General features: G+C 37.4%; 2 protein-coding genes across 2 annotated transcripts; one reads left to right on the forward strand and one right to left on the reverse strand.

Moving 5' to 3' along the window:
• Positions 1 to 13,046: 13,046 nt before the first annotated feature.
• On the reverse strand, positions 13,047 to 14,747 carry LOC132695988 (radial spoke head protein 4 homolog A-like). The gene has a single exon (XM_060660505.1). The coding sequence runs from the start codon at positions 14,745 to 14,747 to the stop codon at positions 13,047 to 13,049; it is 1,701 nt and encodes a 566-aa protein (XP_060516488.1).
• A 9,300-nt stretch (positions 14,748 to 24,047) lies between these two features.
• LOC132695989 (matrix metalloproteinase-9-like) lies at positions 24,048 to 24,575 on the forward strand. Its single transcript, XM_060660507.1, has one exon. The coding sequence runs from the start codon at positions 24,048 to 24,050 to the stop codon at positions 24,573 to 24,575; it is 528 nt and encodes a 175-aa protein (XP_060516490.1).
• Positions 24,576 to 25,724: the final 1,149 nt, after the last annotated feature.

Consider the following 25,724-nt stretch of genomic DNA (forward strand, 5'->3'; position numbering starts at 1 on the left):
CGCGTGTAGTATTTTGCTTAAAATGATTTTCGCATTCGATTTCTTCTGATGACATTTTAGCGCGAGTACTTGAATTAATTTCTTCAATAGACCAAAATCTCTCTAAATTTTCGTGAAGTGATTCTCGTATGAAATAACAGTTGGATAACATGACATCTGATTTTCCGCTTTTTCCCTTGCCGCAAGGTATTTGACCAGTTACAATCCAACCGAGTAATGTTTTTTGTAAAATCGGTAAATTTTTGCCGAGTTTTATCTGACCGATGCAAAGTAATTCAAAAAAGACTTCACAACCTATTAGCAAATCGATCTCTGCGGGAACATTAAATTCAGAGTCTGCTAATGGTAATTCGGATGGAATGTTAAGTTTTGTTATGTCAATGTAGTTTTGTGGAGACAGTTCCGCTATTATCGGCAAAACAAGAAAGTTTAATTTATTCTTATAGCCGGTGTGTTGGGAAGAAAATTTTATTTCAATGCGCTCAGATATATTTGTTTTTACTTGATTTATTCCTATAACAGGTATATTAATTTTTGAAGTTTGCAAATTTAATTTTTTGACCATAGAAGATGTTACAAAATTTGATTGCGAGGCTGAATCGAGTAATGCTCTACAAGTTATGATATTTTTATCCTTGTTGTACAATTGTACGACTGCCGTGGACAGTAAAATATAAGAATTGTGGTATTTTGACAAGTATTAGACATTAGTTGGTTATTAATTGACTTTTCGCCGCTTTGCGCGATTTTCAAGGAATTGTCAGTGGTAACATTGCAAGTCGTTTTTTCTTTAGAATTTTCTGAAATGTCGCGGAAGTTGTTGTTTGAACTTCCTTTTGATCTTTGTAATAAAGTTGAATGTCTTTGCTGACAAATTTTACATGCAGAAGATCGACATTCTGAATAAAGGGTGTCCATTTTTGCAATAATTGCATTTTCGGATATAGTTGGCTTCCGAAGAAACAAACGATCGCGATTCGTAAGGTTTTTTAATAGTTGTACATGAATTTGTATCTAAAGTTTCTAGCATTTGACATCTTTGTGATAGGAATTCGTTAAAATCGTCAATTTTCGGAGAGGTTATGGATTTGCAAAAATTTTCCCATTCGCGTTTAGTATTTAAATCGAGCTAGGATACTAAAATATATATTAAAATCGTGTTTCATTGACCTACATTTTCCCCTAACGATTCTAAAGACCTGTAATTTTTAAAGAAGGTATTGGAAAAATGTCTTAAAGCGGTGTGAGATTCTTTATTTAATGCAGTTAAATCTATTATTTCTTTCAAGTGCGAATTTATTATAATCTTCTTGTTTTCATACCGTCTTTCTAAAAGGGCCCATGCCGTTTCATAATTTGAATCTGTTGGAGTTAAAGAACCAATTATATTTTTCGGCTCGCCTTTAAGGGAGGCTTCTAAATAATAAAATCTTTGTACGTTAGATAGGGTGCTGTTATTATGAACGATGGCCCGAAACATGTCGCGAAACCTTTGCCAATCGCTGTACGAACCACTGAATTCCGGTAAAGTTATTTGCGGTAATTTTGCGACATTTGACAACCTCGCGTCAGACGAGTCTCGACTCGAAGCCGTCCGCGGATCCGTCTCCGGGGAGGGGGACGGGGCAGGCATCGGAATGTGTGATTCCCCTAGAACTTCTTGGAAATGATGTTGATCTAATTCAAATTCTTCGCGTTCGATTATGCAGTCATTTTCGTCATAATTATCCGGAAAATCGCTTAATAATAATTCTTCAAATTGAGTTTGAATTGATTTAAATTTTTCTAAAGTGGGTTTTATTGATTCAAATCTTAATTGTAATTGTTCGATATATTGATCGATATTACTTTTTGCTAGAAAAGTTTTAAAGCGAGTTAATTCTCCCTTGATTTGGGCTCTGCTGTGCTTTAAACGGTTTAAATCAAATTCTGAATCGTGTAAGTCGTTATCACCTACATCTGACATCGTGCCGGCGTGAAATAGATAGATATTCTAATTCGAAGAGGTTTTTGCTCGAGGTTTGTTTTTGTGTCGGTGATTAATTGAAATTACGTGTCTTTATTATAGGAAGTTTACGAGTTTTTTTTTTTATTATGATTATTATATTCGAGACCCTCAAACTTTTGCCTACAAAGCTAATGAAATCGTGTAAATCCACTTAATGCGATTGCAATTCAGAACGAGAGACAAATGTCTGAGATTTATATTTTTCGAATTACGTGCGCAGGCCAAATATTTCGGGTAAGTGATAGGTATTGGAAAGGACTGACCTTGATTATCGCTCTAGCTTTTGTCTGACAGGCAACAAGTGTCGATGATTGCAATTCTCAGGTTGATACGTCGTTTATGTCCAAGTCTGTCCGATGCTCGGGCGCCAATGTTTGTGTTGGGGTTTTCTCACTTGCTTGATGTTGAAATAACACTCACGCGAACTTCTCATGCTTTTACTGATTTTCAAAAGGAACAGAGATAGACTTCTACACTACCAATTTAAATAAAAATTACATGTGGTCAATCCCCGCGTTTTGCAACCTAATTCTCTAACAGTTTATTCGCCACTATCCCCGCGGTTTTTCACTCTTCCCTTTTTCGTGGTGTCGTGCGGCGTTGCCACTATTGGCTCACATTCATAAAGTACATAAAAACTGAACAATTCAGATAAATCAGTTGCCCTCGAAGGTAGTGTTAATAACAACTTACCTTTAGAACCATTCGAACTCAACAACTTTGAAATATTTAATTTAGAAACACCAGTTCTCAATAGTCCAATAATAGAAAACCGAATATTTAAAAAAATGATATTGAGAATTTAATACGACACGATCTTCTAAATTCGGAACAGAAGGAACAGCTTTATAAATTCATAAGAAAATTCGATAATGTTTTACATAAACCCGGAGATACTTTAACTTTTGCAAATGAAGTAAAACACACAATTGAAACTAGTGACGAAATTCCCGCACATGCTAAATCATATAGGCATCCGTATGTCTATTAGCAAGAAGCCGACTGGCAAATGAAGAAATGTTGCAAGAAGGAATGATTCAACCCTCAAGTTCCCCTTGGAGTTCACCAGTTCACCAAAAAAGCAGACGCATCTGGAAGTAGAAAATGGAGACTCGTCATAGATTACAGAAAATTCAATGAGAAGACTATAGACGATAAATACCCAATACCTAATATCACTGATATACTGGATAAACTAGGAAGATGCCAATATTTCAGAACGTTGGACCTCGCCAGTGGATTCCATCAAATCGAAATTGACCCTGAAAGCATCCCGAAAACAGCATTTAACGTAGAGCATGGACATGAGGAATATAAACGGATTCCATTTTGTCCTACAAACGCGCCCTCTACATTTCAGGGCGCAGTGGACAATGTATTGCGTGGATTGCAAGGAAAAACATGTCTTGTGTATATGGACCACATGATTATATACTCGACCAGTCTTCAGGAACACATGAACTAATTAAAATTAGTCTTTAAACGACTTGCATCCTTCAATATGAAGATACAATTGAATAAATCTGAGGATAACACCGGACGGAGTCGAACCAAACCACAGAACTCCCAACCCAACCTAAAAAAATTAAATCCTTCCTTGGTCTTGTCGGATATTATAGGAAATTCATAAAAAAATTGCTAAAATTACTAAACCATTGCTTAAAGAAAAACGTTAAAATAACCCATGATAAAGCGTTTATTATGCCATTTAATCTTTGTAAAACTATCTTAACTAATGATCCTATACTTCTATACCCGGATTTGAATAAACCCTTTGTTCCGTCCAATCGGAATTGTTTTGTTTTATTTTATCTCTTTAATTTTTATAATTCAGGAATTTTTATATGGATCAAATTGAAATTGGTTTTTATTTAATTAATTGCTACGGTTATATCCTTTGCGTATTTTGGTGACAATCTCACTGGGTATATGGCCAGAAAAAACTCGTATGTTGCTCCGGTGTCGCACTCCGCTGTGATCGGGACTAGTACGACTCAGGTAGAGACCAACGTGAGAGCATTTTCCGCTTGCCAGAATTAAAATCTCGAATGCAGTCAAGTATTGCGAAATTGTGCCAGTCAAGAGCCAGACTTGAATCAAGGTAGTCCAAGAAGTCAAGAGATTGTCAATGTTTCGTCTCGTTATATCAATATATTATTATTTCAATCGCCGCGTTATTTCTTGCTTCAATTTTATAAAAGTTTGCAGTCCATTGCAATTTCTAGTCCATTTTTTGGTCCAATCGATCACGGATATTTAATTAATCACGAAAATAACGTGGCCAAATTTCAGTTTGTTCGTTTGAAAATTAACGGAAAAATTTGAGATTTTTTGTGGTTCCGTTGGGACAGGTACCGAACACGCACCGATTCAACGCATCTAACGATCGACCGTGCTATTTTCGGCACTGCGTACACGCAAACAATATAATGGTATTTTCAAAATTTTTTGGTCGCATAACGAAAATTATTATTTCAGCGTTGTATATTTTTTGTTTAGCATTTAATTGTCGCATTTTTTAATATTCTAGCAAATATTCTAATTTAAATATTAGCTAGATAGTTAATCAAAAAATATACACGCCACTCTACTCTCGCTCTCTCCCATCACTCCTATTTCTGTCTCTATTTCTCCAGTTTTTGCAAGCATTTATATAGGATTGCCTATTGTTCACTACTAACTAAAATATTTTAAAATTTTGGTTGGACTATTAAATTTTTGTTTATTATTATTGTGATCATTATAGGAACTTGTAGAGTCCAGCTTGTTGTATTTTGCCTCAATTAGCTGACTAATTAATATAATCAAATTTTCCATCACATTTTTTTTTGCTTAAAAACAAAAAATGAGCGGCAAAAAACTTAAAGGTTTGATAGAGATAATGCTTCTAGTCGTTTGAACGAAACGTTCGCAGTGGCTACTCGCGCTTTAACAGATAATGCAATTCACATGAAGTTCCAGGTTCGTTATATGCATTTACCAGCTATTCTTACGGACTTTGAAACCCAACATGTAGCTATTTTAATTATTTTTTCAACGGTTGATTATAGTGAGCTGGACGAACAGAGACACATTAGGAAAGTTTTTGACGACACATATTACAAGATTGTCGCTACTTATTCCCAATTGTTTGATGGTATTAAATTAACCCCAGTACTCCACGTCACGTCAAGCTGCCTAAATTAAAATAAAAAACTTTGATGGTTCATTGCGCAATTGGAAGACATTTATCGACCTTTTTAATTCTATGTTTCACAATAACCTAACTCTTTCAAATGTTGAAAAGTTTACATAACTCATAAATTCCTTAGAAGGGCCCCCATTGAGCTTGTCCAGTGCAATCCTTTAACTGAAGGTAACTATATCATTGCTTAAAAGGCATTAACTGAGCGCTATGAGAATTCTGTCAGTCATTGGCGTGAAATAGAAAAAATAAAACCCCTCCAGAGTGAAACGGACGTAAAAGCCCTGCAGTCAGTATTAGATAAATTTTCCGAACATTTATCAGCCCTCGACTACTTAGGTCATCCTACTAAACAGTGGGACTTTGTTCTCTTTTACATGCTATTCGATCGTTTAGATTCAAGGACTGCAACTCGATTTGAGCTGGAATGCGGCAACTCTTTAGATGATATTAACTAGAAAAACAAACATTTTGAAGTTTTGTTAAACTTTCTCAAAAAACAATGTGTTGCTCTAGATACTGTCGCCCACTCTTCTGATTTCAAGACAGCGGAAAAGGAAAAACCCTCTAAATCGCAGAAAAGAATATTTCTTCTAAATTGTGACTCCTCCAATTGTCCAATTTGTCATAAACCGTTCCATTTAATTTATAGTTGCCCAGAAGTTTTGGAAAAGGATTCTGCTAACAGATATAAGTTGGTAAAGATTAGAAACTGGTGCACTAATTGCCTAGGTTTAAAACATACAGCATTCAAATGCTCATCTCGTGTATGTTATGGAAAATGCTCAAAGCCACATCATACTTTATTACACCATGATAAACAGCTCAGCCCTGATCATAATCCTTCCACCAGTTCGAATAATTTTCCTAACAAATGTGATGCAGGAACACAGTCAGTTACTTTAACGAACATTGATTCTAGCCTTGATAGTAGAGATTCTTCAGTTCTTCTAGCTACCGCTCAAATCAAAGTTTTAGACTCGCTTGGTTACTACAGACCGGTTCGAGCTTTACTTGATAGTGGCAGTCAAGTGAACTTTATAACATCTAAATTTTCTAATTGGCTTGGACTTACTCGAAAATATCTCTCACTTTTTGTAGAATGTTTGGGAAATACCACCTCGAACGTTTCTCAAGAGGTTACTTGCACGTTTATTCCTCGAGTGTCCAGTAAACCCCGAATAACCCTTCATTTTGCAGTTATACTCCAAATTTGTGATAACATACCCAGTTCTGAATTACCGGATGTTAGCTTTAGTAAATTATACCACTTAGACCTTGCCAATGATAAATTCAATATTTCAAGTCCAATTGACATTCTCCTTGGTTGCCATTCATTTGGATTACTCTTTAAGGAAGGCTCTATTTCGCACTCTATCAATGAATCTGTGGCTATTAATACACATCTGGGTTGGATTATTACAGGTCAAGTATCAACATCACTATCAACTCTCTCAAACCTTTGTTGCACCTCTACACTACGCACTTCTCTACCGGTATTCGATCATTCAACAGACATTGCCTTACGTAGGTCTTATTCACTTGAACGACGACTCTTGCATAATCCAGAACTCCGCAAATAATATAACCTATTCATGCAGGATTATTTACATTCCGTTCATATGGAACTTGTTAAACCTTTGTCACATACTAATCATCAATACTATATACTTCACCACTGTATACTTAGAACTGAAAGTGTAACTACTAAACTTCGCGTTGTCTTTGACGCTTCGGCAAAGGCGGCTAATAATTTATCTCCTAACGAACGTTTACTAGTAGGACCCAAACTTCGCGATCACTCTGTCGTTATTATGGCCGATATAAAGCAGATGTTTAGGCAGATACTGATGTCGGAAACCTACAGAGATTATCAACAAATTGTCTTCAGATTCTTCAAAGACTCAAAGATTCAAGATTATAGACTTAATACTGTTACTTACGGAATCTCTTCCTCCCCTTTTCATGCCATTAGAACTCTAATCCATAACTAACTAACTAACGTTTATGTTGATGATTGTCAAGTGCTGATTCTGTCGAGACAGATTTGATCAGTGATCAAGCTATTAAAATTTCTGCAATGCATTTCACATACATTTACTTATAAAATTGATCCCAGACAGCATGCATGTACTAAAAAACGTAACTTACTGTCCGATTTGGCACGAATGTTTGACCCTCTCGGGTTCTCAGCTCCCATTACTGTCTTTATCAAATTACTCATTTAAAATCTATGGTCTTCGGGAATAGAATGGGACGAACTTACTCCAGAGTCGGAGTCTTTATCTATTCCTCGAAAGGTTACCTTCGATGACATGAAGTGATTACACCGCTGTAATTTATATACGAGCGGTGCTAGGTAACAAGCTAAGACTTTCTTCTTATGTGCCAAATCAAGAATAGCTCCTCTTATGAAAATTTCAATTCCTTGTTTAGAGCTATTCTCGGTTGTTCTCTTAGCAGACTTGATCGAAATTGTCATGCAATCGTATCGAAATATGTTACTTCGCATGGTCTGATTCAACTGTTACGCTTTCGTGGATTCAATCTTCACCCCATAAGTGGGCAATATTTGTTAGCAACAGGGTTACCCATATTCACGAAAAGGTATCTCCTAGTCAATAGTCTCATGTGTCTACACAAGAAAATCCTACTGACTGTGCTACCCACGACATTGTACCCTGCGAATTACTCCATTTACAAAAATGGTTCATTCCTAACTTCCCATTCTGACCCTTTGTCAAACGAGTCTCTAAAGATCAACGAAGTGACATAAGAAAGATAAAAGACGACTCTTACTATTTCGACTACAGAGAGATATTGCTGCTATAACCTAACAGATCAGTTCTCATCTTTATCAAAATTGAATGTTTTCCTCTATCTGAACTCGAGCAAGCCCTCTTAGTTTTAATCAAGCAAATTCAAAGATTTTACTATAACAAGGAAATAACTGAACTCTCTAAGAAAGACTCGTATAATTTGGAGTCTGTCCCGAAATATTTTCGCAAGCTCACTCCCTTTCTTGACCAAGATGGTATTCTCAGATTGGGCGGACGTTTACATCACTCTTTATTTCATATAGTAATAAACACCCGTGTTTACTTCCAAATGATCATAGACTGACCCGTCTGATTGTAGAGCATACAATATGGAGCATATAATATTTACTTAGCCAAAGATATTGGATCCCGTCCTCTAAAAGAGTGATACGAAAGGTCATCTCTTCTTGCGTTTGTTGTTTTAAAAATAACCCCTGTTCTTTTCCTCCGGTAATGGGTAACTTACCTGCAGTGCGAGTAAATGAAATAAAATGCTTCACCAAATGTGGGGTTGATTTCGGTGGTCCATTCCAAGTAACGATGTTGAAAATCCGAAGCTCGAAAAGTTATAAGGCCTATATGTGTCTTTTCATATGCTTGCCCACCAAGGCATTTAGAACTCGTATACTGAATTGTCTACCGATGCATTCCTTGCCGCCTTATGACGGCTTATTGCTCGGCGTGGTCTTGTTGTGAGTATCTTCACACCCTTAACCAAAAATCCAAGTGGTGTGATCCCTCCACTGATATTAAAATTGACACCCTGGTGTTAATTAAAGAAAACCTCCATTTGCTTGGCATTTGAGGCGCGTACTATAAGTCCATCCAGGTACGGACGGAGTGGTGAGAATTGTCTCTATTAAAACGGCAAAGGGTATTCTCAAACGCCCAGTTTGAAAGGTTTGTCCTTTGCCAATGTATTAGTTATTAATATCTGGCAATATATTAATTATTAATATTAAGCTTAGAATTTGCGTAGGTATCGGAATTGTTATTACTGTTTTGTTAATTTTTTTTTTCATTTATTAATAAAATGTTGCCATTTTAGGTGGGCGGTATGTTCCGTCCAATCGGAATTGTTTTGTTTTATTTTTCCCCTTTAATTTTTATAGTTCGGGAATTTCTATATCGAGCAAATTGAGATTGGTTTTTATTTAATTAATTACATTGCTCTTTCTCGTTCACCCTTCATTTTAACAGTAGACGGTTCAGACTACGCAATCAGAGCAATTCTTTCACAAGAAACCATTGGAACTGATCTACCAATAGCATACGCTAGCCGAACACTTAATCCTGCAGAGCTTAACTCCTCTACAATAAAAAAAAAACTTATTGCCATCGTGTGGGCTACAAAGTACTTTCGACCTTATCTATTTGGTAGAAAATTGACTATAGTAACGGATCATAAACCTTTACAATGACTCTTCTCTATTAAAAACCTAATTCGCAATTAGTCAGGTGAAAACTAAAACTTCAGGAATATGAATATACTATTCAATATAAAAAAGGCAAACAGAATGTCAACGCTGACGCCCTCTCACGACCACAAAAAGAAATACACCCCTTAGACCTAATAAAACTCCGAGTAACACATATATCAGCGGTATGTGACGAAAACGAGGAAAAAGATGAACAATATTTATGGCACGAAAATATTAAACACTTCTTCGAATCACAGGAAAACCTGTCTAAATGAATTTGAAAATTTTGAACAAAATTGGAAACCAATCGAACAATCGGAGATAATTGCTGCAGATTATAAACAAAAATTTAACAACATACAATATCTTATCGATCAAAACGCTAAACCCGTAGAAATAGAGACATTATTTGACAATAAGAAAAACTTACTATATGTCTTGGAAAACCTGAATTAATATGAAAAACCATGCAAGAAAGAATCATGTTACACGAATAGCGATCCCCAAACTAGGATGTGGACTTGACCAATTGCATTGGTTAAACGAACAGAAAGAAATAATAGAAAGGTATCATACTACAAAGGAATAACAGAAAACATAAAAAATATTAAACAAAAATATTATTGGTCAAGCCTGGAAAGAGACGTAATAAATTTCGTTAACACATGCAAAATATACCAAAAAACGAAATATGATAAACATCCTTATAAAATCGTCGACAAACCAACACCAATCGGAACTAAACCTTTAAAACATATTTATATGGATATACACTCGATATCAGAACAAAAATATCCTACAATAATAGATAACTTTTCAAAATTTGCCGCAGCATACCCAGTTAATGAAACTTCGCTCGAAATATGTCAAAGGTTAACTAAATTCTTTTCACTTCATGGAACACCAAGCAAAATTAGTACAGATAACTCACAAAGTTTTAAAAGTAATCTAGTACAAGACTTGTGTAAAACGTATCGAATCGAGTTACATTTCACTATACCGTATAATCCAAATTCAAACTCACCAGTCGAAAGATTCCATTCTACCTTTAAGGAAAGTCTAATCGATCTAAAAAACGAACATTGTACCAAAACGATTGAAGAGCTAATGGATATCGCAAATATTAAATTATAATAATAGTAGACATTCTTCCCATGAGAATACTCCTTTCCAAATTCTAAAAGGAAATCTGAACTATCAATTAAATTTCGAGAAAAACCTAAATCAATTGCAAACAGATTAGTGTACGAACTTGCACAATTCTGCAAGGAACTTAATGAAAAAATAAAATTAAAACTTAATACAAAAAAGGCAAGCGTTTTAGCAAAACTAAATGAAAAACGCGAAAATTACCCCGAAATACCCGAAGGTACTAATCAACTAATAAATACACCTCGGAAGTAAACACAAAAATTACAACCTAAATATAAATTGACTCAATCTTAAAATCAAAGACACCCTAAAAATGTTGAAAGACATTTATAATTTTTAGGTAAGAATGAAGATTGCTATTCTCCTGCTGCCGCTAATCGTAAGTGCCCAATATAAAATCGAAGATATTACATACACCCTGTTACCAGTCCATCAAGGAAACGGTTATGTTGTAACAAACTTTCATCATGTCTATTACCATGTTAATTTGACTAACTTACAGGATTGTTTAAAATTAACGAAATCAACGCTTTTACGCTACCTAAAATAATTTAAATGCCCCCTTAAGTTACTTATTAGTAACTCGGGTCCTAGATCTTATTGACCAAGCGGAATATATTAAAACCTTTATTAATCATTATGCCACTCCAGTGAAAAGAATTAAAAGAGGACTCTCTAATTTCTTTGGAGAAGCACAAAAATATTTATTTGGAAGTCTAGACTCAGATGATGGTCATACCAATATATTAAAATTCTTCAAGAAAATCAAGAAACTGTACACCAATCCTCAACACAGACGATCGTTAAATGGCTAACAAAGGACAAAGACGCTCAGCTGAATAATATAAAAAATATTCAGCAAAATATAGTTACCAAAATTAACTACCTACCAAAAATGACGCGAATTATAACAATAACCTCTTATTTCATTATCTTACTTAACAACTTGGAAAACAATCTTCGCGTTATTAATGAAATACGAATGAATGTGCAGATCGCTATCAACTTCGCTGACATTAATGTAATGCACCATAGCATAAAGAACTTATAAAATATAAATATAATATAAATATTATCTCTAAACTTGACCCGAAAACACGAATTCTTTTTGTTAATATAATTAAATACTACGAAGTGCCGCACGCTGGCGTTACGATCAAAAATGACCTTATAATGTTTTACATAGCTAAACCCCTTATTTTTAACAAATCTTATGATCTCTACCGTATATACCCCATACTCCATAAAATATCCGTTATAAATAATCCCTATCTTTTGAAATTGACAGACGATTTCTATAACCGAAACGAAAAGTGCTACAAAATCGAGTACATATCCTTATGCCCCCGCAATCTGCTCAATAAAAACAAACGCTGTATTCCACAAACAATTATTTTATCTAATCATTCTCGAATGATTCCAATTGAATATAAAGAAACCTCAGCTACCCAATTCAATGATAACTCTATTGTAGTTATCCCGAATCCCCTAGAAAATATATTTTTTCATTGCCCAAATTAATAAAGTGTCGAAATAATAAATAAAGCATCTTTAATTCTGCCCGCAGAGTGTAATGTTAAAATTAAAAATAATAACTATGACTCTCAAAAAGGAGATATAATTAATGTAAGACTATAACTTCCGTCAATATCGAACCACTACAGTTGAAAGATATTAATGTTGAAAATATAAAAAAAGACATAGAAAGTGCTCGAAACCTAGTAAATTACCCTCTAAAACACTTAACTTTGGTAAACTCTAGTGTTTCGATTCCTGTCATAATAATTATTATAATTATACCAACAATAATCATTACATTCCATTATATTCCATAGAACTAAAAACTCTCGAAAATCAAACCCCAATTTTCTCAAACCCCAATTTTCTCAAACTTGAGGAGGGAGGAGTTATATATGATGAGTATGTTAATAGAAGATAGTAATACGAGACATATGCTTATTCAGCAGCTTCAATAATATAAATACGCGCACTAATCGTAAGATAACAGTCTTAAAGTCGCTTTGCATTAGTAAATATTGTGTGTTACTTGTAATATAAATAAAAATAGTTTTTTAAAAAATACGAGTATCACATTTTGAAATAAAATTGTTTCAAAAAATATAATGTAAATTAAACTTTCTTGCGCAAGCCACACATTCTACAAAAAGATGGATGATTTACGGGTGGCAGAAAGCACTGGAGAAATACCTTGCAGCGTCAGTCAGTCGATATAAATGTCTTGTTGAATTAAATCAATTTGCGTTTTTCTTGATAATTCCCGGATTTGCGCGTGTTTTATATTAAAACAGATTGTTACATTATTCCACTATAAAGTAAACGTTTAAATTTTAAATTGGTTGCTACATTTATTCTGTAGGACAATGAAAACCAAAAAACAAGGCATTTAGAATTTTAAATAAATTTTTTTAAAACTTCTTCGACTCAAAGCGCATTTTAAAACTTTAATCTTCTTCATCATCTTCTGTTTCCGTTTCTTCCACAGCTTTTTCCGCTATTTCTAACTCTTTTTTTACATGTTCTGATTTCCATCGCTCTTCGGAAGCTCCAGTAGGATCAAGTACTTCTATAATTTCTGGTCCAATGGGATATTCTTGTTGAATTTGTGGTAAAGGACACGGAGAAAAATTATCTACGCTATATTTAAGACCATTGCCTAGATAGATATTGAAAAAGCTTTTTTCCTTTGTGAAAAATGCATAGGCCCCGGGCCATAAGTTGGATCTTACAAACGCTAGAGCATAGGTATCTAAAATACCTGATGCAATTTTTACACTCCATGGTGCAACACCTTCCGGTGAAATGTCTTCTGAACACGGAGTCAGCAGCGGGAGCCCTTGTTCTGCTTTGACATATTTACCTTTATCTAATTCTTCCTCATCATCATCGTCTTCCATGCCTAATTCTCCATCATCAGGAGTGGGATTCCAATTTTCAGTTCGACCCTGAGGTAGGATATAGGGAGCAGTATGTACCCAGAAGGACATATTGGGGTCCTTTAAATCTTTAATACTCGGAGGGTCGTATTTTGCATTTACTTTATAACCGTTTTTGATTTCTAAATCACGCGTTTCTTTATTGGTTTCTTCGTCCTCTTCTTCATCGGCATCGTCTGCAACATCTTCTACCTCAGATATGTAATATCCCAGTGGAGCAATTTGAGTGCCAGATGTAATCCTTGCAATTTGTGCTCTTAAATAGTTTTTCTCTGTTCCGGGAAACTCGGGGTATGCGGGAACAAGCTGTTCCAAATTTCCAGTAAAAGATTTACAAATTTGACGGGAAATTACTATTTGCTTTGATGTAACATCTGGTAACCGAATCCATGGATCTCCCACTGTCCTGCATACGTAATATACTTTCTTATTAAGACCGAAATCAAAAGGTTCCGATTCCATTTGAGGAGTTGATAGATACTGTATTTGTGGTATGGGCGGCATACGTTTCAAAATACGGGAGGTTAACTCACCTTCACCACTAATCTCGTCGTATTGACGAAAAATTTCTTTTTGCGGGGGAAAAATGTTGTCAAATGGTTTCCATTCCTCTTCAGGGACTGGCATGTTTCGTTTCGCATTATCATCCTTTTTTAACTCAGCTTCAAGCACCAAGTAATTATATATTGTTCCAAATATCTTACCCCAAAATCGAATGTTACCTATAGGTTCGGTGCGTACCAGATTTCTCATTGATAACATGAGGAAAACCATCTCTTGGCGCTGAAGACCTAGACCGACTTGTTCCAGATAAAATAGGTGCTTGAGCAGGTTACTTTCCGATATATTGGCCAAGTCAAGATACTCAGGGTCGATTGTTGATGGTTCACCAACTTCAAACGGTCTTAGCTCATAAATAAATCTCTCAGCGAAGCTAAATCGCACTGGGGCAATAAAAATATCTTCCAAGCGATCATTTGCTTCTTTAAATCTCTGTTCCTTTACTTTTCGGCTATATTCTTCAAAAAAATCTATTACGTTCTCAGGTCTTTCAGCCAAAATTTTGTTGATTACATCCGAAAGGTGATCGTATAAGTTGTCGCCCGTGTTTTTGCTAGCCACTTGGAGAAACGTTTTTGCATTGACGAACTGTGTTTCTATATTCGGCATGTCCGTATCTTCATTAATATAATCGTAATCGTATATCATTTGCACAATGACGTTTTCTTTAGTTTGATTATAGGACTTTGATAAATGTGTCAAATTTTTTAAGCAAAACTAGTAGTTCTTTGCTCGATATTTATTATTTGCATTAAGGTGGGCTCGACTACAAAGATCATGCGGCCAGTTTCTGGCATGCGCCGGGAATTTCTTTTTCATGTTGCTTTGTAACTCTTATTCACTGAAATCAAAAAGAGTTATATTTTTAAAGTCTACTCTATTAAATTTAGCATTGAGAAATGTATATTACCACGTCAATGTCAATAGTTGGCAGAGAGGTCACAGCACGATATTTGCGGCTGATAAGTGAAACATATCGCGGTTGGTATATTAGGATGCTCTAATCAATTTATTTTTTCTTAAGCCTATAAGTATATATTTTATTATTTTATTGATATTGATTTTCTGGACGCTATATTTAAAAACAAATTTATTCAAACTAAGTTTGTGCCTCTAAAAAGATTTATTTTTTCATTTCCACATTTTGAAAAATCAATTTATGTGTGTTAAAGTGCTTACTAAGTTGTCAGAAGTTCAATCAATCAGAGAGGCCATTTAAAAAGTTCAATAACAACACAGCACATCGCAACACAGCCGCTCTCTACGCATCAACCCACACTTCGTCCAGGCATGTCTGGCATTTTTAATTTCAATCCAAAAATTTTGTTTCTTGCGTTTTTTACTGTGTTGCGTAAAAGCAGTAACTATTTTGACGAATTACATTGTGACAATAAAACCATACTTTAAAGCGCACGCCCCTACGAGTGAGATTTGTGGATTTTTGGACAACGGGAACAGGTATAATCACGAATTTTGGTTAGTGGAAGTTGGCCTATGGACATTTTGGAAAAGAGGTATCACATTCTCGGACACCGACAAAACAGGTTAGATCATTCCAATTACCTTAGCTTTGCATGGTTCAAGATTGTGATAAAAATGGCTGTTGCATTTGAAACTCACTGAACTAAATCCAACGGGTTCCCGCACCCCATTTCCAACCCAAAGGTGATATATCTGTGATCCGATATAGAGTCGTCCCCACAGACACACCACCCAGTTATTTAAGGGAGCAGAGCCCTGGTACAGAGTGTCAAATCTATAACCGAGCTCCGACCCGCCTTGAAAAACGTTGGTTATGCCTCTCTATTGGCCACCTGCAGCCCTGCCGAAGCCATATTCTCGACTAGATCCCTTAGGACAAAGGCCTCCAGCCTCATGGTTACTATGCCGGCTCTGGGATCGCCCCCTGAGGAGTCGACACTATGCAGCGTCGACCCTCTCAGAGACAACCCCCTAATCCTTGATTTTAAAATACATGCACAAGAGAGCCGTTGCGATCTTGCTGTGTTGCAGGTTAATTTATAGAATCCCCTTGAAAGTTTTGTTACGGGAATACCATTTGAGGGTCTCGATGCTAGTCTCAGGCCGAATCCGAGCTCGAGGTAGCACCTCCCTCCAGTTCAGCCTTTCCCTGACTGGTGAACACTGATGGGATCCCCCGGTCCATCTCCATCCGAGATTCCCCCTCGATTCTCCCTTACTCGGGGGCCGTTCGGAGATCGCCTCCAGAGAAATCACGAGCGCTGCCTCCGCGACAGGCCCATCAACCTCCATGGACAAGCCCTCTTCGTTTAAACCACACGCGGCTACCTCATCCCCCTGCGACCTCGGCGTCATCAGGTTCACTTTAACCTGGGTCGCCAGGCAGAAGAGAAGTGGGCCCTTTAGTCGTAATGACCTTTGCCAAGTTCTCGTCCAAGCCCACCACCAACCTTGTGCCCCATGCGTCCTCCATCCTTTGCCAGACCCCCCAGGCACAGCAATCTAGGCCATTCTGAGCTGCCAGGCAGCGGACTAGTGCCTCGTTCGCTTACGCGGAGGTTAAGAAACCCTATCAACCGCAGTAGGTCCTCGGAAGACAGGTCAGTTTCCTGCCCTCTGAGATCCAACACCACAGCTTTTTCCGGGCTGCGTGTCGGTCGTCGACCTCCGGCAGGTGGTCTCAGTCATGTTTCTCTTTCGCTTTTCGCCTGGCGTTTCCGGTGTGCCCTCTATGAACCCCCCGTTGACGGCGTGGCGGGAATCCTGGACGCCGGAAGAGAGCCCATCCGTTCATGAACCGTCAACGCGAGTCTCTTCTTCTTCGTTCTCCTTTTTTTCCGGTTTGTACGGAGCCCTCAACCTCACTCGCGACCTGGTCATCCTCCTCAGGTCGTTTTTGTAGGGAACCTTCCTGAAGACGCACCGTTATACCCTGTGCCATCCCTTAGCTACGACACAACAGCTGGGCAGGGTGGGCTAGTCCACGACTGGTTGTTTGTTAACCTTATTGGATTTTTACCTCCTCATGCCTCCTTATTCCTAGCCACGGAGGCCCGTGAGAGTCCTCCTATCCGCCACCTGAGGCCGCGCCTCATGGATTGCTCAACCCTCACAAACAACTATATCGTTAGCGTAATTATACAAGCGGATGCTTGCACTTTTTCTTAAAATCATCAGCAAGACTTTTTCAAGTAACTGCTTGTTCATAATTACTCTCCTCTAATCCTCTAATTATTCAATATCGTCGAGTTCAATTATCTCTAAGTGAATACATGAATTTAATTAAATCGTTATTTATATTAATATCGGGAAATAGTATTGGCTTAAACGTGCTGTTTGTTTGGCCTTTGGTTCTGTCAATGTGTCGTTGGTCAGCTGTCAACATGAAGGTTCCAATCAGTTTTAATTCTGCAATTTGATATAGGCAGTTAATATTAATCATTTCTTCCTTGGGGATAACTCGAACGAGTTAATTGGTTCACCATTGGACCATCCAATTTAGTTTCGATATGTTCACATGTCATTACATTTTATAAGGAAAGCAAATGACTTACTGCAAATGATTTAAATCTTGTTTATTACAAAGAAAATTTTCTAGTACGACTTCTTGGCAAGTCTGATCTTGGTATACGTTGTGTAAGTTAGTTTTTAGAAGAAATTTACATTTAGCAATTTAGCACGTTCTGCTAAAGTTGAAGTGCCATATTTAGAAAAACTAAAAATAATTGTTAGGAATTTTGTTTTTTCTAAAGTATTGTAAGTATGTAAGTAAGTATTGAAATGTTAGATGTTACATTCTTTTCGATTTTTAGAGAATTTTTGTCATACTGATTTATAAATGTTTGAATTGAATTCTTTTAATTGGGCTAATAATATTTTAATTTAATACGTTGTTCGGTTTCGTCGATACCTCGGTGGTTATTTTTTCCTTCCTGGTGTCTTTGTATTATTGCAGTCATTTTTACTTTGTCGGTGATACCAGTCAGCATTTGGAAACATTGCTTGAGTTGAAAAGATGCCTGTCGAAAATATTTTCTCACGACTTTACAAAATGGTTCATAGACGCCGTCACCTTCAAAATATAAATATTAAAACTTTTCCAGGAACAACGTTTTCTTTTATCAGGTTGATAACATCCTGTTCAAAATTATTTTTACTTATTTGTACAATTAATCAGCGTATTGTGTTAAGTTTGTCGAGTTCATTCTGTCTCTAGTATTTGCTTTACTTTTTTTATATATGACTTTATAATCGTACTCCTCAAATTTGATTAGCATTAAGTTTGAGCCTGGATCATTGATCGCGAAAACTCATTGTAATAATTTATGGTCTGTAATAACGTTGAACTTTCTCCCGTACAGATAGGGTCTAAAATATTTAGTTCCCCAAACTACACAGAGGCATTTCTTTTTTTATAGTAGAATAGTTTTGTTCAGATTCATGTTCGTGACGCATAGGCTACTGGAAGATCCTATCCTCTTGGTCATTAATTTGAAAACAGATATATCAGTTGGAAGAACAATGAAATAAAAATATAAAGAAAAAAGTAAATTAAGTTAACCGGAGAATAGGGATGGTTTATTGGGCGCCACTAGTCTGTGGCGGCATGTGCCAGAATTACCTCTGTATGGTATTGGATTTCCGTTATACACCTAGATCATACTTACTTAAGCTTAAAATAAAGAAAAAAAAGTAAGATAAATTAAAAACAAGATAAATTATCGACAGAACTAGCTGAGAGCTCGGACTTGTGGGGCAAGTCTAGAAAAGAAATCTTGGATTATTTAATATGAGGTATGAATTTAAGACGTTTTACTTAAACGCTACCAATAACCTACCCCCGTACCTTCGTGATCACGTCGGCTTAAAATTGTACAATAATGCTTTACTTAAGGGGAAGTACATTTATAGTAACAGGGGTGGAATTGACATAAGCAATTAAATTGATTAAAGCAATAATTAAAAAAAAAAAAGATAATAACAATTGTTCGTGCAAAGATTTCTATGCTGGTTAGTTTCATTTGATACATTTAAAATAAAATATTTCTAAGCGAAAAACAAATGGCTATACCACTTTCAAGAGCCCCTTCTCGCGCGGCTACAGCAGCGCCATCGCACTGAAGCACCTGTCGGCGATATGTTGTCGAATAATTCGGACGAGTTCGGTACCGCGGTCTGTGACGCGTTAATTGCCTGGAAATAAAAATGTGTCGCGCCCGCAACAATCAAGAAGCGAACCACCGAGGGCCATCGAGATCACCAGAGGGGCCAGCAGAAGGTAGGGCGAACCCTTGTTGTAGCCGGATGTAAATGCAAATTTGTCGCGAAAATACAGTCCGCTACCAGTTTATTTTATATCGATTCAGCATTACAAATTTTTCAATTTGTACTAATATTTTCTGGTCATTCGAACCGGAACCGAACAAATAAAAAATTCTTAAATTCAAAATTGTCATTTTCCAGGTCGCAGTTATTTTTTCTGCTGAGCGCACGGGTCAAATTAAAAATTTTTTTGTCGTAAACAAAGAGATCGGATCAGCTGTTTTGTCTAGTAATTTTATATTTAGTGAAAATAAAAAAATTCGCGGCTTCAACAAAACTCATTTTTTCAAAGTTGATTTCAAATAAAGGTAGTTTTCTATTTTGTCGCACCTTACTATTATTATATTGTCGTCGCGCTTGCTTTATTATTTATTTTTCATTTGAAATTAACCTCTGAATTTTGATTTCCTAGTATAGCTAACTGCTTTTTTCGTTACCTACGGTATTTTCGTTTTTTTTTGTGATATTTGATAGACTCGACTAAAACGAGGTTCACCTAATAGGTTAGTGTCGTTTTGCTACTTTTGGGTTGAAATCTTTGTAAATTCGCCACAATAAAAAATTTTTTTCGATTCGTTTTGTTACCATTAGCATGGCCGATTTCAAGAAATTTCAAAAAAGGAGGTTAATTAGTGTAAACCGAATTACAGAAATGTAAGTAGATCGATAAAGGGACATCCAGGCCCCCCATAACCTCACTTTTTGGCCTCCCGGCCACGGGCCCACCGCCCACGGGCCACTCGGCCACGGGTCTTCTTCTTTCATCCTGGGCCCGTTGGCCACTCGCCCATAGGCCACTCGGCTATGGGTCTTCTTCTTGTTGTGTTCTGGCCGTACGTCCATTGGTCGCTCGCCCATTGGTTCAAGGTCACTCGACCATTGGCCACTCGCCCTAACCTAACCAAACCATCGTCCGTGGTACCAGTCTAACCAAACTGTCGTCCGTGGTGCCAACCTAACCGTCGTCCGTGGTGCCAACCTAACCGTTGTCAGTGGTGCCAACCGTGGTCCGTGGTGGGGGCGTAGCCTCCGCTGGTAGAGTCCCCCGCCCCCCCCCCCCCCGGGTCTTCTTCTTCTTCTTTTTGCGTCCAGTTAGTCGACCATCCCGGTGTTCCTGTTGATGACGTTCTTGTTCCCGCAAAAAAAAAATCTTTAAACGAAACCAAAATCTAAATTTTCGATGAGGGAGAGTGCGGCATTACTTCAACCACCTCCCCCCTGTATATATATATAGACACTCCGTAATTTCATTTTGTCAGTATGTTATACTTTGCGTCCGGAAGCGACCTCGTTAACACGCTGATAAATAAGTTACCTTTCGAACTACACCTTCCCGGTTATCAATTTTGCGGACCGGGGACGAAATTGAAAAAACGGCTTAGTCGCGGTGATAGCGGCGTGAATCCTTTGGACGCGGCGTGTAGGGAACACGATATTGCTTATTCGCAACAATGAATGTAAATTGCAGCGCGATTGTGTGCGATGGCGTACCGCCGCCGTCGCGTTTGACGACTGGATCGCCCGCCGCGTCGCCGGTGTGCGGCAGCGGATGCATGACATCATCGCTTTGCGATATGTTTAAACGAAACCTTGGCGGGTGAGATCATCGCGTCGCCTGCCTTCGCCGCAAAAAAATATTTTAAACGAGACTATCATATTAGTCCGCTGGCGGAATACAGTATATAAAAGGTTTCGATTGTTTGTCATCATTTAAATACCGCTTGAGTTGTGTGTGTGTGTGATCAAGTCGCTTAATTGACCAAACGATCCGTGTTATCTCAGTGTTAGGCGCGCCACCGCACCCTCCCAAACCAACGCCAAAAGTAAGTACTATTTTTGTTTTTTTGAAAAAATTGTCAATATTGAACTGAAGGATTCTACTTTCGTTATAGATGGACTTAAAAGCATTAAATGAAAAAATTGCAGCGAATAAAGAGAATCGAAAACCAATAGTTAAGTTGGGGCAGTTAGACGTTGGTCGACCATACAAGATAGACAAGGCCAGAATAGTAGAGACCCAGTTTGGGGAGGCGGTTCTATTGGAGTTAGAATTATCGGTGGTGTTCCTGCCGAACCGGGTGACGGACAGCTTCCGGCCGAATATAGACCAATTTTCGACGGGCCGCTACAGTCTGGTGTATCGGGGCGTTAAAGAAGTCGGCAGTTGGCCCGCTCAACAATTTGAAATAGTTCAAAATTAAAAATTACGGGGGAGAGAGAGAGAGAGAGAGACGGTAAGTCTTATTTTTTCAAATATTATTATTATTATTATTATTAGATCGCAATGAATTTTACGCGAACTATTGAGGACGCTCAAAATTTAATTTTGGCTTTTCGTCAAGTGAACAAGGAGCGAACGGAGGTTAAACCGCCGCGTGCAATGCTCCACCACAGAATCATCTCGGCGTCTTCTACGTCTCTTCTTCGTGTTCGAATGTGGTTGTATCTACCATAGATTCAAATTCGGATGGGCACTGCAGAACCGTATTGGATAACGTCGCAACTGTCAATGACGTCACAAATTTCACGTTAGAATTAAAATATGTCATATTGCTAATTTCACGAATTAGGCAATTATGTGATATTATGTATGATATTATTAGGCAATTACATGCGATGAAATATTAAAAAATTATTGTAGTTTTTTGGTAATTTCGTTAAGATGTTTAACATCATTATGCAAAAATATATCGAAAAATATATTTAAAAATAATCTGTACTTATCCGCATTATTATTGTTTCTTTTACTTTTTCCTTAATTATAATACTTTAGGAAGGGAAGTAATTTATGTAGTAATGAATATTTTTAATATCACATGTGATATTCACTTGAATTATTTTTTTTTAAATAAACGATATTTTATTCTTTATAGTTTTCATTTATTTCATTTCTTTTTTTTTCATATTGGATGAATGATATTCTTCATAACTAAGTTGTCGGTAGTGATTTATTGTCCCCCTAGAAATATATAATAATTTTTAAATTTTCATTGAGAGAAATAAATGAAAAATTTTACATTCAAAAAGAAATATTAGAAAATTGAAATTTCGATTGTTCTAGAATAAACGACAGTCTGAAATCCAGCACGGTCGACGTTAAGTTAGATATCGAGGCTAAAAACGGATTTCCTGCAAATACGCGCGCGTACTGCGTCATCATTCACGATTGCATCGTGGAACACCGGCCGCTTAGCGAAATTGTCCGAACGTTGTTGTAATAAATACGAGGCAAATTTGATCGAGCGGCGCAGTTCGTGGTACAAAGTTTGTGCAGTCAAAACATTTTGTGGTAAACATGCAGGGATTCCAACTGCAAGACGGCGGCGAGGGATTCGTCGTCAAGGAGTTGGCGGCATGTAATGGCAGTCAAAGCTGCAATTTCATTTTCAAGCCGCCAAAGGAATATGGGCGGCTGTCCTCCGCCGACAAGCGTGGGGTGCCAACCGAAAAAAAAGTGAAACAAGATGTTTCGGAAAACTCCAAAGTCTACTATCACGGTACCAAGTACTGTAATAGCTGTAACAAATATTTTTGCTTTTGTGAAGAATCCATTAAAAATCATCCAAAATATAATATAAAATATTGTTCGGAATTAACAAGTCGTTCGAACAATATAAGTTTATATTGCGACGAAGTTATTCCATCACCGTCATCGTCATCACCACCAGCGGACAAAAAAACAAGGATTTAGAACATACACTGCCTCCGTTATAGAAGAAATACGTTGTGGTGATTGTCCGAACGTTGTCGTAATAAATACGAGGCAAATTTGATCGAGCGGCGCAGTTCGTGGTACAAAGCTTGTGCAGTCAAAACATTTTGTGGTAAAAATGCGGTTCGTGGTGGTCGACATGCTGGGATTCCAGCTGCAAGACGGCGAGGGCTTCGTCGTCAAGGAGTTGGCGGCATGTAATGGCAGTCAAAGCTGCCATTTCATTTTCAAGCCTCCAAAGGAATATGGGCGGCTGTCCTCCGCCGACAAGCGGGGGGTACAGAGGTTGGAGGATCGCCTCCATGGATTGATATACACCGGGGGATTTGTCGACTATGCGAGGGTGGACGACGTGATAAATCATATTAGCGCACAGGCCGACGTCATTTACGTGAGGGGACAGGTAAAGGCGGACTTTCTGGCCAAGAGGCTGGAGTCGTCGGCGTGGAAGCCCACCATCATTAACGTGGAACAGTTTGATGACGGCGGACGACGAGACAGCCACGTCGCCACCAGCACCAGCCCCCAGCCCGCCGCAACTGTACCTCCCCCTCCAAAGTTTGAGAAGAAGGCGAGGCCTAACTGCATGTTCCACAAGGGTGGACGGCGACGGATGTGCGTCCTAAATAATATTTTCGAATTATATTCATGGGTATACACCAGTATACCCATTATTGTATAAAAAAAATTAAAATATTTTTTTTTCAAAAAAAACTTTGTCGTTTTATTTTGATCTGCGCAACATGTATTATTTAAAAAAAACATACACGTAAATATGAATTTAAAAAAAATCATCTCTCACGTCCCTCTATAAAAACGCCAGTTATGATCGGTGAATATTTAGTACTGCAGTTACTTTTGATTGAGAGAGAGAGATGAGGGTTGTGGGTTTTTGTTCACTTCTTCTTCTTCTTCTCTACGCTATCCTTGCTATGTGCTCGACAACTGAAGACGACACGACGCTAATCGACCAGGAACTCTCTGATTATTTACAAAAATATGGCTTTCTGCCGGTGAATAGCGGGGGCGACGACGACGACGACGTGTCTCTCACTCAGATCGATCCGGTCAGTTTAGAGCAAGCGTTAATGGATTTTCAGGAATTGTACAATCTACCAATGGACGGTACTCTAAACAATGAGAACATAGCGCTAATTAAAAGCCCCCGCTGCGGAATAGAAGAAAATGCTTTCACAACCGCCAATGCGGTATGGAATAAAACGACCTTAAATTGGTATGTTCAAGCCTCGGCACCCTGGCAAAGGATTCGATTACGGACGATTGCCAACCAAGTTTTCAAAATTTGGAGTTCCGTTTCCAATTTAGAATTCGCTTACAATTACATGAAGCCCGATATTCTGATTCTAATCACCGATAAATCGTACGAACATAAACAAAGCGTAAGATGTCAAGGCAACGGATCATGTAGTTATAAATTTGACGGAAAAGGTCAAGAGTAGTTTATTGGTACAGTATAGGCCGCCCCCACTCCTCTCCCTTTTTGTGGGCGTGTCCTCCTTCCCCAGGACTCTCTAGCTCCTCCGCCTTTACCCATAATCCCTTGAAACTGACCCCCATTGGATAAGCAACCAGAAATGTGGGGTTTAATCAATCCCCCTCCTCTAGTTTGCGATGGCGGCGAAGCCAAACAGAGCCCAGATATTTTCCCACCCGTAAGAAAAGCAATGGCGTCAATGAGACTTGATCATATTGTTCGCGTGATCATCTGCACCCTCTAGCGGTTCGAATGTAAACTAGTGTCCCCTCTTGAAATAAGATTTTCTTTAATAAGGTAACCCCACCTAGTGAATATTGACCAAAACAATTTATTTTAAAAACATATAGTTCTGCGAATGTGTACCCTCGCGGATACAAACTGTACTTTTCACTATTGCGCACAAAGGACAGGGGAAATAAAGACGAAAAGTGTTGGATTTCTTTTTTCGGAACTGGAAGCTGGCAGGCACCACCAATAATATCTGCAAAACAAAAACCTGGTTAAAATTTTCATTAATAAAGTAGGATATTAGAAACCATATACTTTTTCAATTTACTAAGCCATCTACCGTGCGTTAACTTCATATATATTTCTGCATGCTTCTGTTTTAAGGTATCGTGAAATATTTGACTATTTATCTGGGAAAAGTGTATGTGTGTATGTGTATGTGGCCGTGGTAGGCTTTCTTTGCTATTATAATTTTATTTTTATTATTTAATATTTACAAAATTAATTTATCTATCTTATTGATGATTTTGATTTTCTTTGCTATTTTATTATTCGTTTTTATTATTTAATATTTTCAAAATTAATTTATCTATCTTATTGATGATTTTAAGATATCGCAGTCAACTTTACTATTTCATCAATTTCTTTTATTTATTGCTGATCTTTGAGGATAGTGTACATACTTTTTTTCGTAACTTATCTGTATCTACCCTTTAATTTCCTATCAAGCCATAAAGCAAACTCGAAAGGCATCTTAACTAAAAAGTCATATACTTTAAAGCTGCTGCTACTACTACATGAAAGTGTGTTTCTATGGCACGATTTGAAGATAACGAAACATTCCCCAATTTTTATAAATGAGAGCTCACTGCCAAACTACCAA

The sequence above is a fragment of the Cylas formicarius genome, unplaced genomic scaffold (genome assembly GCF_029955315.1).
Source record: "Cylas formicarius isolate icCylForm1 unplaced genomic scaffold, icCylForm1.1 PGA_scaffold_18__1_contigs__length_1836631, whole genome shotgun sequence".
NCBI lineage: Eukaryota > Metazoa > Arthropoda > Insecta > Coleoptera > Brentidae > Cylas > Cylas formicarius.